This window comes from Orycteropus afer, unplaced genomic scaffold (genome assembly GCF_000298275.1).
Source record: "Orycteropus afer afer isolate SDZICR_OR568_19922 unplaced genomic scaffold, OryAfe1.0 scaffold00215, whole genome shotgun sequence".
In the NCBI taxonomy this organism is placed as follows: Eukaryota; Metazoa; Chordata; class Mammalia; order Tubulidentata; family Orycteropodidae; genus Orycteropus; species Orycteropus afer.
In genome coordinates, this window is record NW_006921802.1 from 2,567,236 (window position 1) to 2,591,653 (window position 24,418).

At 37.4% G+C, this 24,418-nt stretch overlaps 1 protein-coding gene across 1 annotated transcript in view; it reads right to left on the reverse strand.

The window, feature by feature from the left end:
• Positions 1-12,309: 12,309 nt before the first annotated feature.
• Positions 12,310-24,418, reverse strand: part of FAT1 (FAT atypical cadherin 1) — a 151,129-nt gene continuing 139,020 nt past the window's right edge. Inside the window, exons 22-26 of the mRNA XM_007948396.2 lie at positions 23,584-23,737; positions 23,312-23,422; positions 21,006-21,637; positions 19,607-19,744; positions 12,310-12,938 (exon numbers count right to left, since the gene is read on the reverse strand). Of these exons, the coding sequence (XP_007946587.1) occupies positions 12,310-12,938; positions 19,607-19,744; positions 21,006-21,637; positions 23,312-23,422; positions 23,584-23,737 (1,664 nt within the window). The remainder of the gene's footprint in view (positions 12,939-19,606; positions 19,745-21,005; positions 21,638-23,311; positions 23,423-23,583; positions 23,738-24,418) is intronic.

The following is a 24,418-nucleotide window of genomic DNA, read 5'->3' on the forward strand; positions in this document are numbered from 1 at the left end:
AAACCATGCAGTATTCCCCTGTTTTGTTTGAACAATAGCCTCCTGGTCTATGTATAGGTTCCTAATGAGTACAATTAAGTGTTCTGGAATTGCTATTCTTCTCAATGTTATTCATAATTTGTTATGATCAACAAAGTGGAATGCTTTTGCATAATCAATAAAACACAAGTAAGCATCTTTCTGGTATTCTTTGCTTTCAGTCAAGATCCATCTGACATCAGCAATGATATGCCTTGTTCCACATTCTCTTCTGAATCCAGCTTGCATTTCTGGAAGTTCTCTGACAATATATTGCTGCAACTACTTTTGAATTATCTTCAGCAAGATTTTACTTGTGTGTGATATTAATGACTGTCGTTGTTGTTATGTGCCATCGCGTTGGACCTGACTCATAGCGACCCCTCCTTGGGTTACCAAGGCAGTATCACTACGGAAGTAGATTGCCCCATCTTCCTTCCAAGGAGTGGCTGGTGGGTTTGAACTGCCAGCCTTCTGGTTAGCAGTCAAGTGCCTTAGGCACTATGCTACCAGAGCTCCTGATACATTGTTCCGTAATTTCCACATTCTGTGGGATCACCTTTCTTTGGAATGGGCACAAATATGGTATCCCTTCCAGTCAGTTGACCAGGTAGCCGTCTTCCAAATCTCTTGGCAGAGCCGACTGAGTGCCTCCAGTGCAGCATTTGTTTGTTGAAACATCTCAAAGGGTATTCCATCAATTCCTGGAGTCTTATTTTTCACCAGTTCTTTCAGTGCTGATTCAACTTCTTCCTTCAAAACCATTGGTTCTTGATGATATGCCACCTCCCAAAATGGATGAACATCAACCAATTCTTTTTGGTACAAAGACTGTGTATTTCTTCCATTTTCTTTTGATGTTTCCTGCATCAATCAATGTTTTGCCCATTAGAATCTTTGAATATTATAACTCGAGACTTGAATTTTTTCTTCATTTCTTTCAGCTTGAGAAATGCTGAGCCTGTTCTTCCCTTTTGGTTTCCTAACCCTAGGTCTTTCCACATTTCATAATAATAATTGACTTTGTCTTCACAAGTTTGCACTTTGAAATCTTCTCGTCAGCTCTTTTATCATGTCATTTCTTCCATTTGCTTTAGCTACTCTTCATTTAAGGGCAAATTTCAGAGTCTCTTCTGACATCCATATTGGTCTTTTCTTCCTTTCCTGCCTTTTTAATGACCTTTTGCTTTCTTCATGGATGATATTCTTGATGTCATCCCACAATTCCTCTGGTTTTGGTCATTGGTCTTCAGTGCATCAAATCTATTCTTTAGATGGTCTCAAAATTCAGGAGGGATATAATCAAGATCATATTTTGGCTCTCATGGCCTTGTTTTAATTGTCTTCAGCTTCAAGTTGAATGTGCATATGAGCAGTTGAGGGTCTCTTCCAAAGTCAGCTCCTGGCCTTATTTTGGCCAAAGATATTGAGCTTCTCCATCATGTCTTTCCACAGATGTAGCTGATCTGATTCCTGTGTACTCCATCTGGTGAAGTCCATGTGTATAGACACCATTTATGTTGTTTTTGAAAAAAGGTATTTGCAATGAATAAGTTGTTGGTCTTGCAAAATTCTATCATGCAATGTCCAGTGTTATTTCTATCACCAAGTACATATTTTCCAACTGGTAAGTGATTCTTCTTTGTTTCCAACTTTTGTATTCCAATCACCAGCAATAATCAATACATCTTGATTGTATGTTTTGTCAATTTCAGATTGTTGAAGTTGGTAAAAATCTTTAATTTCCTCTTCTTTGGTTTTGATGGTTGGTGTGTAAATTTGAATAATAGTAGTATTAACTGGTCTTCCTTGTAGATGTATGGATATTAATCTATCACTGACAGCATTGTACTTCATGATATATCTTGAAACATTCTTTGTGATGCCACTAGTTATCTAATGCCACACCATTCCTCTTCTATCTGTCATTCCCAACATAGTAAATCATATGGTTGTCTAACTCAATATGGCCAAAAATAGTCCATTTCAGCTCACTAATGCCTAGGATATTGATCTTGATGCAGTCCATTTCATTTTTTACAACTTTAAATTTTTTCCTGATTCATACTGTACATTCCATGTTCCAATTATTAATGGATGTTTACAGCTGTTTCTTCTCATCTTGAGTTGTGCAACATCAGCAAATGCAGGTCCCAAGAGCTTTACTCCATCCACTTCATTAAAGTTCTCTTTACTCTGAGAAGGCAGCTCTTCCCCAGTTGAATTTTATTACCTTCTGACTGAGGGGCTCATTTTCTCTGGCACTATATCAGACAATGTTTCAGGGTTATTCAAAAGGTTTTCTAGTAATATATCAGGCAGTGTTTCACTGCTATTGATAAGGTTTTTACTGGCCAGTTCTTTGAGACGTGGATGGCCCCTTCCTTCTTCTGAATCTGTTTTAGTCTGGAAGCTCTCTGAATGCTGTCCACCATGGATGACCGTGTGGTATTTGAAATACCAGTGACTTAGCCTCCAGCCTCACAGCAACAAGAAGCCACCACAGTACTACAAACTGACATACAAGTGGTGGTTAGAGATAGATTTAAAAAAAACAAAGTCAGAAATACAAAGCTCATTGGATATGGTTAAAAAATGTCTGTGAGGTCTCAGTCTTAAAATCAAGTATTCTGAAATAAGACAAACCATATTAATTAGCAGTGAATACTTCTATTACAGAAGAACCCAAGCAACCACATAGAATTAGTGCATCAATTAATGCATCAATTAATTATTTTTATTGATCTAAAAGTAGAAAATTTTATCCATATCCTTAGGTAGACAGAAAAGTCGGGACCTGTTTAAAAGTTGGGACATTTGTTACTTGCCACCCCCCTTTTTTTCTAATGGATACTTAATTTGTAAATCTTTTACTTTTTAAAGTGATAATTTCTAAGGCTAAAGATAAAGACTGTGACAAATAGTAAATGTTCTTTGAATAAAAATATACTACAACCATATAACACAGAAATCCATGTGAAAATGACAGCAATGTACAAAAACAATGAAGAAGCAACACAGGGGTTCAGAGGCACTTGAATGTAAGAGAGGGATTTTTAAATGAACATTAAATAAACATTCCAAATGAAATTTGGATAGGTACAATTGACAGGCTCCAACGTTTCCTGCCAGTCTTGGGATATGGACAAAACGTCCCAATTTTAGGTCATGGGCAGGGTAATGGATATGTATACACTAATTTTATGTGGTTGCTTGGGTTCTTTTGTATCAGAAGTATCCACTTTGAATAAATATAGTTTATGTCAGAGTAATAATTGACTTTAAGACTGACTTTGAGACTTCACGTACATTTTTAGCCATATGTCGTTAGCTCAAATGAGATGCTGTATTTCTAAAAAAAAACAAAATGCAAGTAGTTTTCAGCTTAATAGTTTATATATTTTAGAACACCAAAACACAATAACACACATGCAAACAATGTCAACTGTGGAATGCAGAATTCTGTTTGCCCCAAGAACCCACTCTGGGGATGTATGATGCCTTTCTCCTTCTTGAGTGTAGATGGGACTTGTGAACGGGATGAGAACTTCCACCAGCAGATAACTAGTCAGCTAACTTTTAGTTAATCAATAGGTAGACTGTCCTGGGTGGGCCTGACCTATTCAGATGAGCCCTTAAAAGAGGGACTGGGCCCTTCCAAAAGTCAGAAAGATTAGAAGGATGAGAGAAATTCTGTTGGCTTTGAAGATTGCAAGCCACCATGCTGCAGGGATCTTACTTCTATAGTCACAAAGAGTTGAATTCAGCCAACTGTGTAGGTTTAGAAGTGGACCCTGAGCCTTGGATGAGAGGGCCGCTTAGCTCTTAATGTCAGCCTAGGAGGACTGGGAGAGAACCTAGCCATGCCATGCCTGGGCTTCTGACCTGGAGAACTTGAGCTTCTAAACTATTAAGTTTGTGGTAATTTGCTACTCAGCAATAGAAAAATAATATGTCAATGTTCCAAACACTAGAAAGTATTAGTTAAGAGCATATTATAGACTTCCAGTTTTAAGATGGCATAGTATTACATTTCTGCATTTTTTTTCTTGAAAATGAACTCAAAACAGAAGGGATAAATCAAAAAGCTCTTCCATTTTCAATAAAACTATAAGGTGTGATGATGGGTAGCAGGTGGAGGATGATAAAAGTATGCCTTAGCAGAGAAGGAAATCAGACCTCATAGCTGGGAGCCGGCAAGAGCAACAGAAGCCAATTGTTTAGCATTTTTTCCTCTAGATGATGAATAGGATGGAAACCAGGGTATGGTTTGCCAGTTGTAGTTGTATATGAAGCTGTTAAATCCAGGTACTCAGCTCCCTCCTGATTGGACTTAGTGACACCAGGCAAAGAGAAGAGCAGGAACATTCCCACAACTGAGAACAGAGATTAAGTGAATGGTACAATCCCCTGTCTATTTATCTGGCCAATTACAGAATAAGTGCAACAATATTTACTATGCAGGAAATGGATGGTCCCTGCTCTGGAGAAATTGAGACTCTTCAGGGTATAGACCTATAAAATATGGACAAAGGAAGGTGACTACCTTCTCACCGCTCCAACACCATGTTGCAGAAAGTCCCCGAGTTTACAAGAATGACCCACAGCCTTCAATCAGCTTAAGTGCCCCATTTAATGCAAAATCAAGCAATAGGAATGCTTCCAAAGTGAAAATGAGACCAAGGCCAACCAAAAGGAATATTTCAAAAGAGCTCAGAGAACAATCAGGCAAAATAGAAAGGAAACTTATTTTCAAATACTACAATTAGAATGGTAAGATTCTATGCAATCTGTTACTAAATAGCAGGCACAGACACTCATACATTATATAAAAGGAACAATCAGATAAATATGATTAAAAAGAAAGAGTTGCCGTTGACTCAGACTCATGGCCACCCTATGTGTGTCAGAGCACAACTGTGCACTACAGGGTTTTCAATGATTTTGCAGAAGTAGGTCATCAGGCCTTTCTTCCAAGGTGCCTATCTCTCGGTGAACTCAAAACTCCAAATTTTTGATTAGCAGATGAACATGACAGCAGATATAAAAGTTTTCATAAATGGATTGAAAGATAATAGTGGGATGACTCTTCTAGGAAGTGGAGCAACAAGAGATAGAATGCAGAAATTCAATCAGAAAATTCAAGGACCAATTTGGCAAGTTGAGCAGCCTACACTGAGTCTCAGAAATAGAAGTGAGAAAACAGAGAGGAAGAAATTTTCAGAGATAACACAAGAACATTTCTCAGTGTGTGGGTTTCCATAGTGAAAGCTGAATACCTAGTACAATGGAAAAGACCCACATCAAAAAAAAAAAAAAAAAAGGAAAACTCACAATATTGAAGAACAAATGATTTCTGAGAGTAAGATTAGGTCACAATTAATAAACTGGGAATAACACTGGCTTTTTTGACAGTAATGTTGGAAGCTAGAAGGCAGTATTCAATGACTTTAAAATTATGATACTTCCAAACTAGAAATTTCCATCCAAGCAAGCTATCAGTCAAGTATGAGGGTAGACTAAAAACATTTTCAGAAATATGAAGCCACCAAAAAAAAAAAAATTACCTCCCATGCTCACTTTCTTAGAAAGTAACTGGAGGATGTGCTCTACCAAAGTAAGAGTTAAGCCAAGATGAAGTCATGGAGTCCCTGGTAAGGGGAATACTCAGGCCAGCAAAGAGGAATCCCACAACAGCTATATAGAAGTACTAGAGAGTAGAATAGGAGCTCTGGTGGCGTAGTGCCTAAGGCATTTGACTGCTAACCAGAAGGCTGGTGGTTCAAACCCACCAGCCATTCCTTGAAAGCAAGATTTGGCAATCTACTTCCATAGTGATACTTCCTCAGAAACCCAAGGAAGGGTTTGCTATAGGTCCGACTAGACAGCAGTGAGTTTGGTTTGTTTTTTTGAGAGAGTAGAATACTAGGTCCAGTAGACTGGACCACTAGGGAGAAGGATTCCATCAGAGGAATGTCTAAGGATGGAAAACAAAAAATGCAGTGTTAGGGACTAAATTGTGTCTCACAAAAAGAAATGTAGAAGCCCTAGCCCCTGCATGTATAAACATAACCCTGTTTGGAAATAAGAGTTTTCTTTTATTGTAAGGTTATACTAAAACAGGTGGGTCCTAAACCTAATTGCTTCTGAATGGCCTCGTATATAAAGAGCAGAATGAACACAGAGACAAACATGGGGGGAGACACCATGTGAAGATGAAGTTGGATGCATCTACAAGTTCAGAACTCCAAGAACTGTTGGTAGCTACTAGAAGCTGAAACAGACAAGGACCCTCCTCTAGAGCTGATGCCCTGATCTGGACTTCTAGCCTCCAAAACTGCAAAAACAAACTTTTGTTCTTTAAAGCCACCCACACTGTGGTATTTTGTTATGGAAGCACTGGGAAACTTAGATTTTCTAATAGTTTTATCGTTTACTAAGAGGCATTTGCAAATCCATGAGAGGCCACATTTGCCTCCTCATTTCAACTTCCCAGTCACACTCCAATCCAAGGGCCATTTATAATCTACTATCTTTGCCTGGAATGCTGATTTCCCAGATGTTGTTGTTGTTATGTGCTGTGGAGTTGCACCCAACTCAGTGAGCCGTCCTTGGGTTTCTGAGGCAGTATCACTATGGAAGTAGGTTTCCCAACTTTCCTTCTGAGAAGTGGCTGGTGGATTTGAACTGCCAGCCTTCTGGTTAGCAGTCAAGTGCCTTAGGCACTATGCTACCAGAGTTCCTATTTCCCAAATAGCTACATGGTATTCTCTCTCATCAACCACAGGTTTTCACTCAAATACCACCTTGTCATTGAGGATTTCTGGGTGTTCTCATAACATCACTTGCATATCGTCCTTCCCAGATCCTGTGTTTTTCTTTAGTACTCAACATTCTACATGCTATTAAGTATTTTATTTGATGATTGCCTCCTTCCACACTTCATCCTCGCAATGTAAGCTCCAAGAAAGCAGGGATGTTTTGTCTGCCTGTACATGTAATATAATACACAGTAGGTGAATGAAAAATAGTTTTTGAATGAATACATGGAATAGTCACAGATGAAAAAATTTAAAAAAAAAGCAAAAGCAATAGTTTACAAAAAAATCACAAAGTAAATGAAAATGGGCATTCTTACTACTTAGTTCAGCAGTGAATATTTGCATAGTCAGAATACTGAATACACCATAGAGATTAAACCAAAAATTATGTGGTTAGCAATGGTAGGATAGCAAGTGTAATGCTGTTGTTGTTGTTAGGCCGTTGAGTGGTCTCCAACTCATAGCGACCCTATGCACAGCAGAACAAAACACCGCCCAATCCTGAGCCAGCTCCACAATTCTTGCTATACTTTAGCTCATCGCCACCATCACTGTGTCAATCCATCTCGTTGAGGGTCTTCCCCCCTTTCATTGACCCTCCACCTTACCAAGCATGACATCCTTCTCCAGGGAATGTCCCTTCAGACAACAAGACCAAGTCTTGTTGGTATGTGAAATGAAGTCTGGGCATTCTTGCCTCCAAGGAGCATCCTGGCTGCACTTCCTTCAGGACAGACCTGTTAGTTCTTTCAGCAGTCCACGGTACTCTCAGCATTCTTTGCCAACACCACAGCTCAAAAGCATCAACTCTTCTTCTGCCCACCTTATTCATTGTCCAGCTCTCAAATGTATATGAGACAATTGAAAATGCCATGGGTTGTGTCAAGTGCACCTTAGTCCTCAAGAAGACATCTTTGCTCTTCAGCCCTTGAAAGAGGTCCTTTACAGCTGATTTGCCCAGTGCTTTTTGTCATCTGATGTCCTGCCTGCTGCTTCCATTGGTGTCGATTGTAGAACCAAGCAATGTGAAGTGTTTGACAATTTCAATCTTTTCTCCATGTATCATAATGCTGCTTATAGCTCCAGTTGTGAGGATTTTTGTTTTCTTTATATTGAGATGTAATCCATACTGCAGACTGTATTCTTCAATTTTCGTAAGTACTTCAAATCATCCTCACTTTCGACAAGCAAAGTTGTGTCGTCAGCATACAGCAGGTTGTTAATGATTCTTCCTCCAATCCTGATGCCATTTTCTTCTTCTTATAGTCCAGTTACTCGGATTATTTGCTCAGCATATAGATTGAATAAGTATGGAGAAAGGATACAACTCTGACATAGTTCCTTCTTAATTTTAAGCCACACAGTGTTCCCTTTTTCTGTTTGAATGACAGCCTTCTGATCTATGTAAAGGTTCCTGATGAGCACAGTTAAGTGTTCTGGAATTCCCATTCTTCTCAATGTTATCCACAATTTGTTATGATCCACACAATCAAATGCTTTTGCTTAGTCAATAAAACACAAGTAAACATCTTTCTGGTATTCTTTGCTTTCAGCCAAGATCTATCTGACATCAGCAATGGTATCCCTCATTCTACATCCTCTTCTGAATCCACCTTGTATTTCTGGAAGTTCTCTGTCAATATACTGCTGCAACTGTTTTTGAATTATCTTCAGTAAGATTTAACTTACATGTGATATTAATGATATTGTTCAGTAATTTCTACATTCTGTGGTATTGCCTTTCTTTGGAATGGGTACAAATATGGATCTCTTCCAGTCTTTTGGCCAGGTAGCTGTCTTCCAAATCTCTTGGCATAGTTGAGTGAGTGCCTCCAGTGGGGCATCTATTTGTTGAAACATCTCAATGGGTATAACGTCAATTCCTGTAGCCTTGTTCTTCACCAATTCTTTCAATGAACCTTCTTCTTCCTTCAATACATTGGTTCTTGATCATATGCCACCTCCTGAAATGGATGAAGATCCACCAGTTCTTTTTGGTACAGTGACTCTGTGTATTTCTTCCATGTTCTTTTTATGCTTCCTGCATCATTCAATATTTTGCCCATAGAATCTTTCAATATTATAACTTGAGGCTTAAATTTCTTCATCAGCTCTTTCAGCTTGAGAGATGCCAAGAATGTTCTCCCCTTTTGGTCTTCTAACACCAGGTCTTTGCACATTTCATTACAGTAATTGGCTTTGTCCACTCAAGCTGCTCTTTGAAATCTTCTGTTCAGCTCTTTTACCTTGTCATTTCTTCCCTTTTGCTTTAGCTACTCTTTACTCAAGGGCACATTTCAGAGTCTTTTCTGACATCCATTTTGGTCTTTTCTTCTTTTCTTGTCTTTTTAATGACCTCTTGTTTTCTTCATGGATGATGCTCTTGATGGCATCCCACAATTCTTCTGGCTTTCGGTCACTGGTATTCAATGCATCAAATCTATTCTTTAGATGATCTTTAATTCAGGAGGGATATATTCAAGGTCATATTTTGGCTTTCGTGGACTTGTTCTAATTGTCTTCAACTTCAAGTTGAACTTGCATATGAGTAGTTGATGGTCTGTTCCACAATCAGCTCCTGGACTGGTTTTGGCTGAAGATTGAGCTTTTCCATTGCCTCTTGCCACATATGTACTCCATCTGGTGAAGTCCACATATATAGCCGCTGTTTGTGTTGTTGAAAAAGGTATTTGCAATGAATAAATCATTGGTCTTGCAAAATTCTACTATGAGATCTCCAGAATTATTTCTGTCACCAAGGCCAAATTTTCCAACTACTGGTGATTCTTCTTTGTTTCCAACTTTTGCATTCCAGTCACCAGTGATAATCAACACATCCTGATTGCATGTTCGGTCAATTCCAGACTGCAGGAGTTGATAAAAATCTTCAATTTCCTCATCTTTAGCTTTGGTGGTTTGTGCATAAATTTGAGTAATAGTCGTATTAACGGGTCTTCCTTGTAGGTGTATGGATATTATCCTATCACTGACAGCATTGTACTTCAGGACAGATCTTGAAACATCCTTTGTGATGATGAACCAAGCCATTCCTCTTCAACCTGTCATTCCCGGAATAGTAGATCATATGTTTGTCTGATTTGAAATGGCCAAAATTGGTCCACTTCAGCTCACTAATCCCCAGGATATCAATCTTATGCGTCCCATTTCATTTTTGACAACTTCCAATTTTCCTAGATTCGTAATTCATACGTTCCATGTTCTGATTATTAATGGATGTTTGCAGCTGTTTCTCCTCAATTTGAATCATGCCATGGTTCTGAAAGACTCACTTTATCCGTATCATTAAGGTTGGTTCTACTTTGATGAGGCAGCTCTTTCCCAGTTGCATTTTGAGTGCCTTCCTACACAAGGGGCTCGTCTTCCTACACTGTGTTGGACAATGTTTCCAAGCTATTCATAATTTGCCCAGTAATGTATCAGACAGTGTTTCTCTGCTATTCATAAAGGTTTTCCTTGGCCAATTTTTGAGGAGTGGATGGCCTCCTCCTTCTTCCTAGTCTGTCTTAGTCTGTAAGCTATGTTGAAATCTGCACACCATGTGGAACTCTGCTGGCATCTGAAACACCAGTGGCACAGCCTCAAGCCTCACAGCAACATACGAGCCTCACAGAACAACAAACTGACAAATTTGTCTCCCTTAGCTGTTGGAAACCTCTGCACCCTCCCCTTACCTAATTTCTACCTGGAACCTGTCACTCTGTGGTCCCCAGCCACTCCTTCCTTTTTCTGGCTCTAGGGGGCTTGGGCCTAGCCTTGCCTCCCACCCCTTTTTACCTGGATATCCTGGATAGCCAATGTAATAGAGGTTGTCATACGGTGATTAAATCTTCTAATATCATACAGAACCAAGAGGTATTTTTTAAAGTTTGTGACTCAAGAAATGACAATATATCATTTAAAATATGAATTGAAAAATGGGAGAAACAGCTTAAAGAGTTATAAGCAGTTAGAGTGCAAGGGTTTACTGCTTTTAGTTATATTTATTTTAGCTCTATTTGTGTTTTAAGCTATGTATACATATCATTTGAAAAAAATAAAGGCATTTACTCAAGATGGAAATATGTCTCTCTGTGATGTAAACAAAGCTTGATTCTTTGTAATTCGTATCACAGTGATAGGCATACAGTAGGTATTCGATCTTTTGGATGGATAGATTTTGACTGTACAGATAGACAAGGAAAATGGCTACTGGGTTTCACATTAAATCACATAGAAATATGATGTGTTCTTTGAGACAGAAAGATAAAATGGTTCATAAAGACAGTTTTTTATATAAATCATTGACAAAGGTGAAAACATAGGATTTAACTTATTGCCAATAAACACTAATAAAAATGTATAAAGTAAAACATTCTTGAAGTTTTCATCAGAACATTTGTATTATATAAGTGACAGCTAAGCTGCTTACCTTTGCAGCTATAGTTCTGAAGTTCAGAATCTGAACAGTATCAGGTAGCCATATATTGCCACCTGGTGGCTACATTTGTAATTAAGGCCTGGCTTTGGCAAGGAAAAGAGATTGCACATTTATTCCACTAAAAGCTAATGCATCTATATCCATATTTCTATTCATCCATCCTTCTATTTAAATTTGGCAACTAAATCCTGAACAGTAGTGTAAATACAAAGAAAAACAGGCAGTAAAGCTGAAGTATTTTATTAATAATTTATTGTCAGTAAGAAAGACTGGCTAATGGTAGTTTTCAATAAAAACCTTTACAAGACCATTGCATCACAAATATACAGACACTATAAAAACTGTGTCATGGTGGTTTTGGTTCTAAACAGGTATGCAGAAGGTCCCCATTAAACTTTCCAATAATGAAAAATGTTTATAATTCTAAAATACAGTAACGCATTTAAGACATGTCCATGTATCAGATCTTTTCCACCCTATGTACATCTAGAAATGAAAGACTATATTGAAATGCATTAATGAAATGTTATACCTCAGTGGAAAAGAACATACCATGAAACCCTGGTTATATTAAAAAATCAGGGTGCTAGGTAATGTCACTAACACCATCAAAACTGAGTCAAAAACAAATGCACAAAATATCTTGAAGGTCTAGTTAAAACTATGAGAAATCAAATCTGTACACAAAATTTACAAAACAAAAAATTAAAATCATCGAATCTACATAAATACATGAATCATGCTAACAAGATGGTAGGACTGATTTTCGCTTCATTATTTTAACAGACAAATGTAAATACAAAAAAGACGTTCAGAAATGGCACAGCCAATGTAAATCTCGTACAATTACAGTAGGTTAGGACACTGGAAATGGCTAACATGTCAAGAGGTGCATGATTCAGTGCAGCCATGCCCATTTTAGCTCACCGAAAAAAAAGCGTGTAAGCACTGCTTCGAAGAACAGTGCAGAAGATTATTTAAATAATCTCTAGTTTCATCAAAGTCCAGGCACTTTTGGGGGAAGCATGAGCGTCAGACTTCAGTATGCTGTTGCAGATCTAGTGGAGGAATCGTCACCTCTTCAAAGTGGCCATCGTCTCCACTCTCATAGTCACTCATCATGACCTCAGACTCCACTTCACAGCACGCTGACACATCAGAGCAGGAAGCTGTGGGAGCGTACACCGACATGGGCAGGTTTTCTACAGCAGGGGCTTCAAAGTTTCTTTGATACCCTGGACCATAAGGGGCATAAGGTTCTCTACAAGTACTAGTCTCACCAGTGCCTGTTTTTTGAGGTTCAGACATATCGACGGGATAGAAGTTAGGCAGATACTGATTCAAGTTGAACCTCTGCCGATTCCTCGTTGAAGAGCCCAAACTACCTGCGGCAGGCATGTCTCTAGGAGGGTGTATGGATTCAAACTGATCGCTGAATTCTGGAGGTAATGGTGGTAGTTCATCAGGTGCAGGGAAGTCATCTGGTGGTGGTGGAAAATCACTTTCAATGTCATAACCTCCAGGGTAATAGTCTGTATCGATGGCATTTGGGTCTGCTGAGTACAGGGGTGTTTGCTCATCAATAACTTCATAATTGGGAAACTCCTGTATGTCTGGCAAAGGAACACTTGGCATCCAGTCTGATGTATCCCAGTGATACCCTTGGTGAAAAAAGACAACAGATTTCAGTGTATTTTCTCCCAAGCATCTGTGCAATGGAAGAAGTACAGAATATCAAACACTTAAGGTGCATCCGCATTCACACATTCCAGGTTAGTTGCTTTGGAAACCCTCTGTCTTTGCTTTGAAGACATCCCTCCACTCCTACCCTGTTTTGAGGACCTCTGTGAATGAGGTTCTGTTCGTAAAACTTGGATTGCAGTTTTATATATGTACCTCATATCCATGGAAACAAAAACAATTTTAACAGAGGCAATGCATTTGCATCTAAATTGTTCCCAGTTTTCTACAGTGATTCCAATCATCCTTTCAACTTTCCTTATGTGGTTTCTATGAAGTATTTAGTTCAGTCTTAGGACCTTAGTAAAGAAATTTTATTCTTTCTAAAAGGAGAAGTTGCTAATTAGTAAAATACCCAATGTTACATGATCTGTACTAAGAAAATGTTTAATCAAAGCAACTTTTAAAAATTATAAGTAATCTTTAATACGTTGAAATTTAGAAAATAATTTTTTCATAAAAATGTAGCATGTTTAATATTAAATATTGTACTATTTTTTATTAGCCCTATGTACATTAGTGAATATCTTAATATAGGTATGTATCAAAGCATGCCTCTAAACCAAGCAAAACACAATCAAACAAGCACTGAAAAATATGAAGCAATTTTTGATAGACACCAACAGTCAAACTCGGCTACTTGTTAAAACTAAGAATCATTTTAAAATATATAAAAGTACCATTATTAAAAATAAATGAAAAACATACTCCCAATTTGGGAGTAATTTTTTTTTATAATTTAGGATTTTTCAAATCTTTTGACAGAGAGGAAAAGGTTAGGCACTATGTATTTAGAATGCAGTGCACAAGCTATCATGTACTTAGTTACTGCTGCACACTGAGCAAACAAGTGAAGCAAGTCAGCATTAAGGTCAACTTTTTTTTTTTTTTTTTTTGTAAACCAGCTTTTAGTGAGTATCAATGAACAACTGGCATGCATAAGTCACCTCGTGATTTGCTGAGGTCAGGAGCAGCCAGAGGTTCTTTAGGGGCAGAGTAGAGAGAAAAGAAAAGATTTACAATTAAAACAGATAAACGGCTAAAAAGGCAATAAAGATAACTGCATAAAACAATGTAAACCATTTTTAAGGTCAGGTAGGCCATATACAATGACTTTAAGCCATTACCTATGAAACTTCCAAACGGCTGAGAAACCTAGACAGCACAAATAAAATGGAATGTGAGGATGGGGGAGAAAGATGAAGACAATGAACTAGAGATTTTGCCAGGAAAGTGAAATATTATTTTACTTTCTTTTCCTTCTGGCAATTCTACATTTCTGAAAATAGAGAGTTAGGAATGATTAAAATCTATAGGTTCTAATATAACGTAAACTGAGAAGGAATTTGAATTACACTTTCATTTTACTGAGAAACATCATAAAATCATTTTTTTTCAAAGCCCCTGAAGCATCAGGTTACTTAGATGACAATCAGGTACATCCAATGCTGCATAATACATACACATTTTAAAACACATTGTATATTTTAATTGTATATTAAATATAGAGAAATTCATGAAACTTTAGATACTTATAGGGAACTAAAAGCTGAAAATCCAAGCCACGTCCATTGTGAATAAGATCACTTATATATATATTTTTAAACCTTTCTCTGGAAAAAATATTAGCTACAAACACTTTTCCCCAAAATCTGTAATTTCTCTTGCCCATCAGGCCCTCCTCATTTTATACACAGATCTCTAGCAGAAGTCAGAGAAAGTGGATGGAAAGCCCAAGTCTTCCAGTCAGGAGGACCAGGTGACCCAGGAGAGGGTGCTAAGCTTCAGATTCTTATCTTCTATACAGGTATGAAAATTCTCTTATGAGGAGTAAATAAGACAGTGTAGGTCAAACACTAACACAAATTCTAACTGTTAGTTACCATCAATGATTTTTTTTTTTTGTTTAATCATAGATGTATGGTCACTTCAGTGATTTTGTAAACAAGCTAATGCTCTCTACCTATTGTACATATAAAACAATGTTCTTGAAAAGTCCATGTTGTTGTTGCTGTTAGATACTGTCAAGTCAGTTCTGACTCATAGTGACCCTATGAACAACAGAAAAAACACTGCCCAGTCTTCCAAGATGCTCACAATCATTAATATGTCTGAGCCCACTGTTCCAGCCACTGTGTCAGTCCGTATCCTTGAGGGTCTTCCTCTTTATGTGTAGGACCCTTTATACATAAAGTAATTTACACCAAATAAGATTTGATTGTTGGTTTTCTTCTAGAAATTGAAATAAAAAACTGAAAAGACTGTGGTTGTTCTAAAAAATGAATAAGCCAATAAAGTATTTAGCGAACATGCAGCTAAAGGACTTTTTAAAAAAAGTCTACTTAAAAAACAAAAACAAAAAAGACCCACCCACCAACATTGTAATTTCTTTCATAAAAAAAGGGCGATACCTTTGTTATTAATAGGCACTCAATAATCCTTAAAATTTCAGGTAGCTTTCAACTTTAAGTGCAATGTATTCTTTTTAGACATACCAAAAATAATTTTACCATGACAAAGACAGTACTGAAGGAACTGTCTGACTTCTGCTTCTTTAAATCCAAAATGTTGGCATGTGATGTTAAAACTAAAATTCACTAAACAAAACATAAATTGCCTTCTGAATCACCAAGTAAAAACATGGTACTACTTCTCAGAGAGCTAAGTGTAACAGGCTCATTAGTAATTAGTAACACTGACATCTTTCTCAAAATATCACCCTGGGTCAGTAACTTCAGAATCTATTGAAAACATGTTAGAAATGAAAATTCTCAGCCCCCAAGTCAGACTAACTGAATCAGAAATGTTGGCACTAGGGCCCGTCAATCAAGCGTTTCACAGCCTCCAATGATCTGATTCACAACACAGTCTCAAAACCACTAACCTGTGGCCACTTCACATGTGAATGCTCACTCAGTGTACTAATGAAGGATTAATTTAATTTAAAATAATTGGAGGGAAGTGGTCACTGTCCTCCTAAATTGGAACAGACTGACAAAGGTTCATATTAAATGATCTTCACTAAGTCAAGTGTCAACATATACCTTCTACCATATTCTACCACTTTTCTTGATCTTATCCAAGGATAATCCAAAAGTGAAAACTCAGTTATAGTAGGTTAGTTATGAAAGCTTTGTGCTACTTAGTCTTATTCCAATACAAATAAAAAGCTTTTATATTAAAAAAAAAAATTCTGGTAATTAGAATTACTTCTAAACATGTTAGTATTATACCACATAAAGAAAAGTCTCAAGATCCTGAGGGTTACTTATAATTGACTGTGGACATTCACTATGAACTGCAAAAAGCAACAACAAAAGATAACATATACAGAAATATTTTTGCAATGTATTGGTATTATAAATATACACACCTGCACAAAATAAAAGAACGTAAATGCCTGAAAACCACAAACTGTTAACATTACAACAGGCAAAAGCACACTGCTCTACTGACAGTCACTACAAACAGGCACAAAACACAAGCACTTAGGACTATACCTTCTTGATTCACCATGTCAACTACAGCGTTGACCAGGTGTATTACAGTCACTATGGAAGCTTGTAAAAAGGTACAAAGGCGTAAATTAGGTAAATTTTTAGTTAGTTAGAAAGCAGTGCATTAAATTCTTTATGTTATACAATTGCTACTTCATGGTTTAAAAATGTAAAGCAAATGCTTTAACACAACTACAGAATACAATTATGTATGATCCTGGCACTCTTAGGTAACTTCTCAGAGATTTTTCTAACCAAGCTGTATATTTATTATTAATCAAAGGAATAAAGCAACCACATTTTGTTGGACTTCAGAAATATTTTGTAATTTTTTTTCTGAATTATCTTTATGGATTGAGTCATGACAAAACAATTCCTATGTTAACATCTCATGAGCAAAAGAGTTCACATTCAAAAGGTAAAATTCCTGGTTAAGTCACTTTTCTGAATCCATTTATTAAGTTTGTACATCACTCCCAGAGAAAATAAAATTTTAAAGCTACATAATAAGGTAAAATATGCAATATAAACACAAAATTGGTTTGACCCCTGTTCTTACTTGCCCCATACCAAAGTTCATGCCTTTTTGTAGATGGACTGATAGCTGGTAAGATCATATACAAGTGGAGAAGGGCAGACCCTCTGTCTGGGTGTGTCTTATGTAAGCTCCCTTTCTGATTGGGTACCAGATTATTTTAAAGCATCTGTGTGCCAAGACAAATATGCCTATATGTGGTGCAGAAGAATGGCCCTCAAAGACGTCCATGTCCTGATCCCTTGTGAATGTTATGTTACATGACAAAGAGGTGTTGGCTGATTTAAGGCTAATAATCTTGAGATGGGGAGATTATCCTAAATTATTCAGAAGGGTCTGATCTAATTACATGAGACCCTGAAAGGAGAAATGGTCAGAGAGATGGGACTATGGAAGAAGGGTAAGAGAGGAAACATTATTGTCTTTGAAAGATGGAGAAAGGGCCATGAACCAGGGAATGTGGGCAGCCTCTAGAAGACGGAAAAGGCGAGGAAGCAGATTCTCCACTAGAGAAACACAGCCCTACTGATGCTTAGTTTCAGCCCAGTGGGACTCATTTTGGATTTCTAACCTACAGAATTGTAAGATAATAAATTTGTCACAGCAGCCTTATAAAATTGACACAGTTAAGTACAGACTCATGATACAGACTATAATTTTAATGATAATGATAAAAATTCTGAATATGATTAAAATACAAACTACTCTCAGATATATGGGCTTTCTTTTCCTCTCACACTGTATTATCTGGCAGTTATTTTTCATAATTTGATCAAAACTTATTAAAAGTGTTTGAGGATATTGAGAATGATGTTTCAATGAAAAGAACTAAAATAGAAAATTAATACTGACAAATTTCTGAAATATATTTATGAAGAGCTTCTGAGTTCATGTTTTAAGTTGTTTCATAAACTGGTAAATAGTAATTCTGATGTTTTTTTGTCGATGTAATAAGCAAAGCTGTGTTCCTCATCTGCATCACCAAATAATAAACTCAGGTACTTTGGTATCACACATAATGTGCTTGAAATGAGAAAGGAATGAAACATACTTATGGGGGAAAAAGGACTCTCCTGTTATGGACCATATTACTCTGGATTGGAAACAATCAAATAACCATGAGTGGATTACTTCTTCCCACCAAAGCACAATGTTTGAAATATGTAAACTCATTACATTTTAGTGTCACAAATAAAAAAGTAAGCTAAGCTTATTAATTCTGAGATTCAGAAGTTTCTACTTAAAACTTACTTTTTTATACTGAGATAATTTTAAATGTTAAACCAAAAACATCCACTGAAGTCTTCTTAAAGAAAACTGAACAAGAATTTAGCTTAACTATTTATTTATTTATTTTTTAAAGGAGCTTATGGCACAGCACATAAGAGACTTGACTGCTAACCTGGTAGGTCAGTGGTTCAAACCCACCAGCTGCTCCATGGAAGGAAGACCAGGCAATCTACTTCCATAGATATATCGCCTCAAAAACCCAAGGAGGCATTGCTATGAGTCAGAAACAACTCAACAGCAGTGCGTTTGGTTTGGTTTTTGGTTTAATAAAAAAAAGTCTGCCTTGAGCAGTGTGCTCTTTTAAGAACTATCTATATGGATTCAAACTGACAACAGCAACTCTAAAGATTAGATAAGAACCACAGAGGGCAATGAATTTATGTTAATGGGAGAGAAACAACTCAGAAAAGGAGGGTGAGAATGGTTGCACAACTCAAAGAATGTCATCAGCATCACTAAATGGTACCTGTAGAAACTGTTGAATTGGTATATATCTTGCTGTGTATATTCTCAACAATGATAAATACAATTTAAAGAAAAAACTTTAAAATTCACTTTTTTGTGTTACTGAATACTGACCAGTTTTTTCTAATGGTATGTGCTAACATGGCAAAGGTAGTTATCAATGCAATTTACTCTAGGGAAATCAGATAAACATAACTTTTAACTTTGTCATTAAAGAGCCCACTGTCAAACTTTCTTTATTAGAAATATAATCAAACTTACTAGCAATCTCTTAAACTGTGCTCTCAGTCAGTATGTTCTGATCCAAATGGGAGCTGAGGCCGCAGGGGGGTTGAGGGAAGAGACAAATAAGACCTTGTAATACCAAAGGTGCTACTAAAGGTGAACATTTCAGCCTGTCACTGTCCTCTTGGGGGGTAGTCCATGTGTATGTGTGTAGGGGGTACTCAAGAAAGCATAAAGGCTTAAAAAAAAACACAAGACTTCTACAACATTTACTATTGTGAAGAAACAGTCACTATAAAATAAGTCAATCAGATAGAAATTACCTTTCCATTAATTATATTTTCTTCCCCTAACACATTGCTACAGTTCAAATATCTATTCATTAAGAACAGTATAAATATACTGCCCAACAGACACTCATGCAGGTATTACTTAGATGTGGTCCAAGTGAAATACCAATTTTTTTAAGACTTAATAAGAGCACCTGATGCATCTCTATCATTATATAACACTACATGAGTAGCATTCTGAACAGCAAGCAAGTGCACCACAGCATTTCAAACTTCTGCTGACTCACCATTGTCATCACATGATTCCGACTGGAAGGAGCTCAGGGACTGCACTTCAGATAGGCTCTCCCGGGCACTGTATGGAAGAGAAGGCTTTTCCTCCAGAGGTTTCTTGGAAAGACAGGGATCGAGATCCACGACTTTAGCTAAAATGATGACAGACAAACTGTAAGCCCCCCACTGCTGTATCGTGACACAGAACAAGTACTAACAAACAACGGCCTGAAATTCACATGATAAATAAATAATTAAAACAAAAGAGAGAGAGAAAAAAAAAAACGTTAGAACAGAAAAACAAAAACACCCTACTGTAAATATTCTTGGAAGATTCAAGGAGTTCTGGTAGTACAGTGAGTAAGGTATTTGGCTGCTAACCCCAAGGTTGGTAGTGCAAATCCAACAGGTGCATGGGAGGAAGATGAGCCAATCTACTTTTATAAAGGTTTACAGCCTCAGAAACCCAGTGAGGGTTGCAATAAGTCAGAATCGACTCAATGGCAGTGGGTTTTTAAACGATGCTTACGGACATAACTTGTCAGTGTTTTGATACGAAAATTTTGTTTTAAAATGGCATATACAGTTTTAAAGCATTTGGCTTTGGGCTACAATATAAATACTACCCCCTTCCTGGCCACATCACAAAAAAATAATAAAACACTAGCATGCAAATATCTCCCAAAGTTTTTAATAACTTGTCATACTCTCACTGTTGTTGAGTCGGACCTGACTCACAGCGACCCCTCCTTGGATTTCTACAGAAGTACTTTGCCCAACCTTCCTTCCTAGGAGCGGCTGGTGGGTTTGAACCGCCAGCCTTCTGGTTAGCAGTCAAGCACCTTAGGCACTATGCCACCAGAGCTCTTTCAACTTGTCGTAAGAAGCCCAAATATGTATAGCTCCAAGTCCATATACATTACAAAAATGAAATGATCACTGTAGAATATTAATTGGCACACGAATAAATTTGATTCCTTAATTAAACAAACATCACAGCCTAATTGCTCAGTCCAGGGCTCAAGGCACCTGAAAAAGTGTTTCAAATCTACCAAAGAAAATCTATCTTCAGATTTTCAGCGTATTTATCTCTAACAACCAGAACCAGATGCCACCAAGCCAGCTCCGACTCATGTGAGCCCATGGGTGTCAGAGTAAAACTGTGCTCCACAGGGTTTGCAGTGGCTGATATTTCCGAAGCAGATTGTCAGGCCTTTCTTTCAAGGTGCTTCTAGTTGGAACTTAAACCACCAGACTTTTGGGTAGCAGCTGAGTATATTAACTGTTTGCACTACCCAGGGACTCTAACCAAAACTCCACTTTTTGACTTGAACCAGCATAATTCTCAGAGAACTTGTAATTTCACTGTTCATCACAGTGATGTTTCAGTTAGGTAAAGTAAGTTATTCTTACTATCATAGTCAAAGTCCCAGTTAGGCTTTTGTATGGAGTCACTGTCAGAAGGAGAGTTTGAAGGAGGTGGGGGAGGCAAGTTTGGAGCTACACTGCAGACAGCCACGGCTTTTCGGTGTCCATGCACAGACTCGGGGTTAAAAGTGCTGAACTCAGGATGCTCTGGTATAGCAGATCCTTCAAAGGAATTTCGGTCGAGATTGTTTCTAGAGTCACTTGGAATGCTTGGTGTGTACGAAATAGGACGGACAGGCACCTGGGGTGGTATGTCTGAGTAAATGTTCTTATTTAGCTTTGAATCAAAATACGGTCTTTGCAAAAAAGCTGTGGTGGGTCCCAAGTGTTTGTCTTCAGGTTCGGGCCGGTGTTTCTTCTTTCGGCTAATCATTTTGCGGCACAAAACAAACACCACCACCAGTAAAAATATCCCTGTTATAAAAACAATGACTCCTATTCCTTCAGCCAATCCAATATTCCATGGAGTCGACACATATTGGTTGGGCACGACATCCTCGCAGTGCTTCCCTCTGAAATCCTGGCTGCAGTTACAGTGATAGGAACCGTGCGTGTTCTCACACAGGGCCCCATTATGGCAGGGGCTGCCGGTGCACTCATCCACATCACTCTGACACCTGCCGGAAAGAGAGTCAACAATAACAACACCAATGCAACAGAAACAAGCATTTGCCAGGCCCAGGATCCTTAGAAACTACAGAATAATCCCTCCTTAAAAAGATATACCCTAAAACAAAATGAAACAACTAAAGTCCCACTATCAAGAATAATTAGAACACAAACACCTTTTGAGTTATAATTAATCACCTGATTGTAGGTTTTGAACATATACTTCAAACCAAACCAAACCCAAACTCACTGCTATCGAGTCAAGTCCGACTCATAGCATCCCCCTTTGTGTTTCTGACAGTGGTATATCTTTACAAAAGTAGACTGTCCTGTTTTCCTTCTGTGGAGTGGCTAGTGGGTTTGAATCGTCAACCTTCTGGTGAGTAGTCAAATGCCTTAGAAATGACACCACCAGCGCTCCTTGAGCTTATACTTGGAAGACCAGGATTATACTGTGCCGATGTTTAACTGCCATTTCTCAAGCAGTTAAGAGACTCCTAAATCAAACCGTAAAGCTAAAACATCATTTTGCTTCTTGGTTTAATAATCACATTACCACTCAGAAATTTGAAATGTGCATATTAATAAACAGTAAACTGTTCTAGTAGACTAAATTTCTGAAAATGTTCAACTTTAGGAATATGATAGATTCTTTATAAAACTTAAGTGAAAGGAGCAAAAACTCTTCATTTTCCGTTCTTAAATGTGACTTTCTATTTGAAAACCTTCCACAGCTTCCCAGTCTTAACAGAACAGTCCACAGGCATATCCCCTCTGCTTTTCAAAACAAAGGTCTATTTGCATCTGTGAAGACCTACTACCACTCTGAAACCATCCCTCTTTCAAAGAAATGTTCCTATTTATCAGTCTCCATACTTATCGGCAGAACAAATTGGTAAGGTTTTTGTCAAATAAAGAATATTAATTGACTAGAATTAGGAAAATATTCAATGACTGGAATTTATGAACCAAGACTGATGGCAAAATTCAGGATTTACAAGGACTGCTACAAAACCATAAGCACATACCCGTAAACAGGTTGCACGAAAATCCTTCAAATAAGACCAATAAGGAAGGTTTATCTAAGCGCTAGGCACTTGCCAGTCACATGCCCTGAGCAATTTTGTTTTTAACTTAACTGGTGAAAAGAGCAAGACAAAAAGGGATCTGGGACTAAAATCTCTCATCCACCTCTTTCAAGGTTTTCAATGCCTGATTTTCTTCACCTAGAATACAATGATGACTTCTCAGAATGGGGTAAGAATTACAAAAGCTAACAAGAGCAGAAAGAGGTCTGTAGATGCTAATAAATGTAGTTACAGCATATTATGAAGAATGTCATTATCATCACTCTCAAGGATAGATGGGTACAGCTCCATAGGCATCTGCTTTAAAAGACATAGTAACTTCATTCATTCCACAAATATTTACTGCCTGCAAGAACCTATACACTCTTTGTACATATTTCTGAAGTATACAAATAGGTGTTTCAAACACATATTACATTTACCATCTCAATACTTTTTTCTTTTTTTAGAGTGAAAAGAGAAATTATACAAAGAGCCCATATGTGGATTATCAAATTTTTAAGCAATGTCGTCCAGATTGATGAAGAATCTTTGCATTTACTAATCAATATACTATAGAAAGATGCGAACACAAATCTTGAAAGAATAACTTACCTTTCTCCTCTGAAACCTGAGTCACACTGACAAACGGCACCATCCAAACTGTCAAAACATGTTCCACCATTTTTACAAGGCTCATCTTTGCAATACGGACTAAGCTGACACCTGAAGAATAAGGGAAAATATGTATAAACCTAATGCTCCTATTGCAAATAAATATAGCAAAACACAAACCATTAACAAGTGAATGGAAACCTTTTATATGCACAATTACATGTTTAGAAACTAAAAATTACAATTATGAAAGTTAACAAAAACACACATACCTCTGGCCAGTATATAATCCTCTGCATTGGCAAACAAAGTCTCCATTGTCTACAAGGCATGTACCACCATAAAGGCAAGGGTTGGAAGAGCATGGATTGACGCTCACCTCACAGTATGTCCCAATGTATAAGGCACTGCATTTGCAGTAATAACCTAAATTAGCAAAAAGGGACAGAAAGGACTTATTCAATAACTCAAGTACCAATTTTACTATATTGGTTTCTACTTTTAAGTTTAAGCAAAGGTTTAGTTCTCTAAGACATATAAAAGCTAGTAAAATTGCCTTCCTCTGGGCAAAAAATTGTCTGTATTGACAAGCCTTCCACTGCTGATACAATGAAAGCACTGAGAACTGAAGAAAGAAATCATAATTGGCATTAGTTAACCATAATTTATTCAAGATTATTAGATGAAGTGTATAGAACAGGCAAAAAAAGTTGTTTGAGTTACTATGAAGATTGACATTTATTTGCTACTCATGAGGCTATTTAAAGATTAAATGAGATAATGAGTGAAAGCACTCTGAAAACTATAAAATGCCATTCAAATCTAAGAATAGTGATCATAAGGACTTAAGGCGTTCTGGAAAACCATATTCCACATATTACCAGCAAGACACTAGCAGTTCCTCTGTCCTGAGCCATCAGCTAGCAGGCAGCAGGCCAAGAAAAGCTGAGTTGTACCAATTCTAAATTCCTTTGGCTAGTGTCTATGAAAAGACTTCTGGTGGCACAGTGGTTAAGAGTTTAGCTGGTAACTGAAAAGTTGACAGTTTGAATCCATCAAATACTCCACTGGAAAAGACCTGGCAATCTGCTCCCATAAAGATTACAG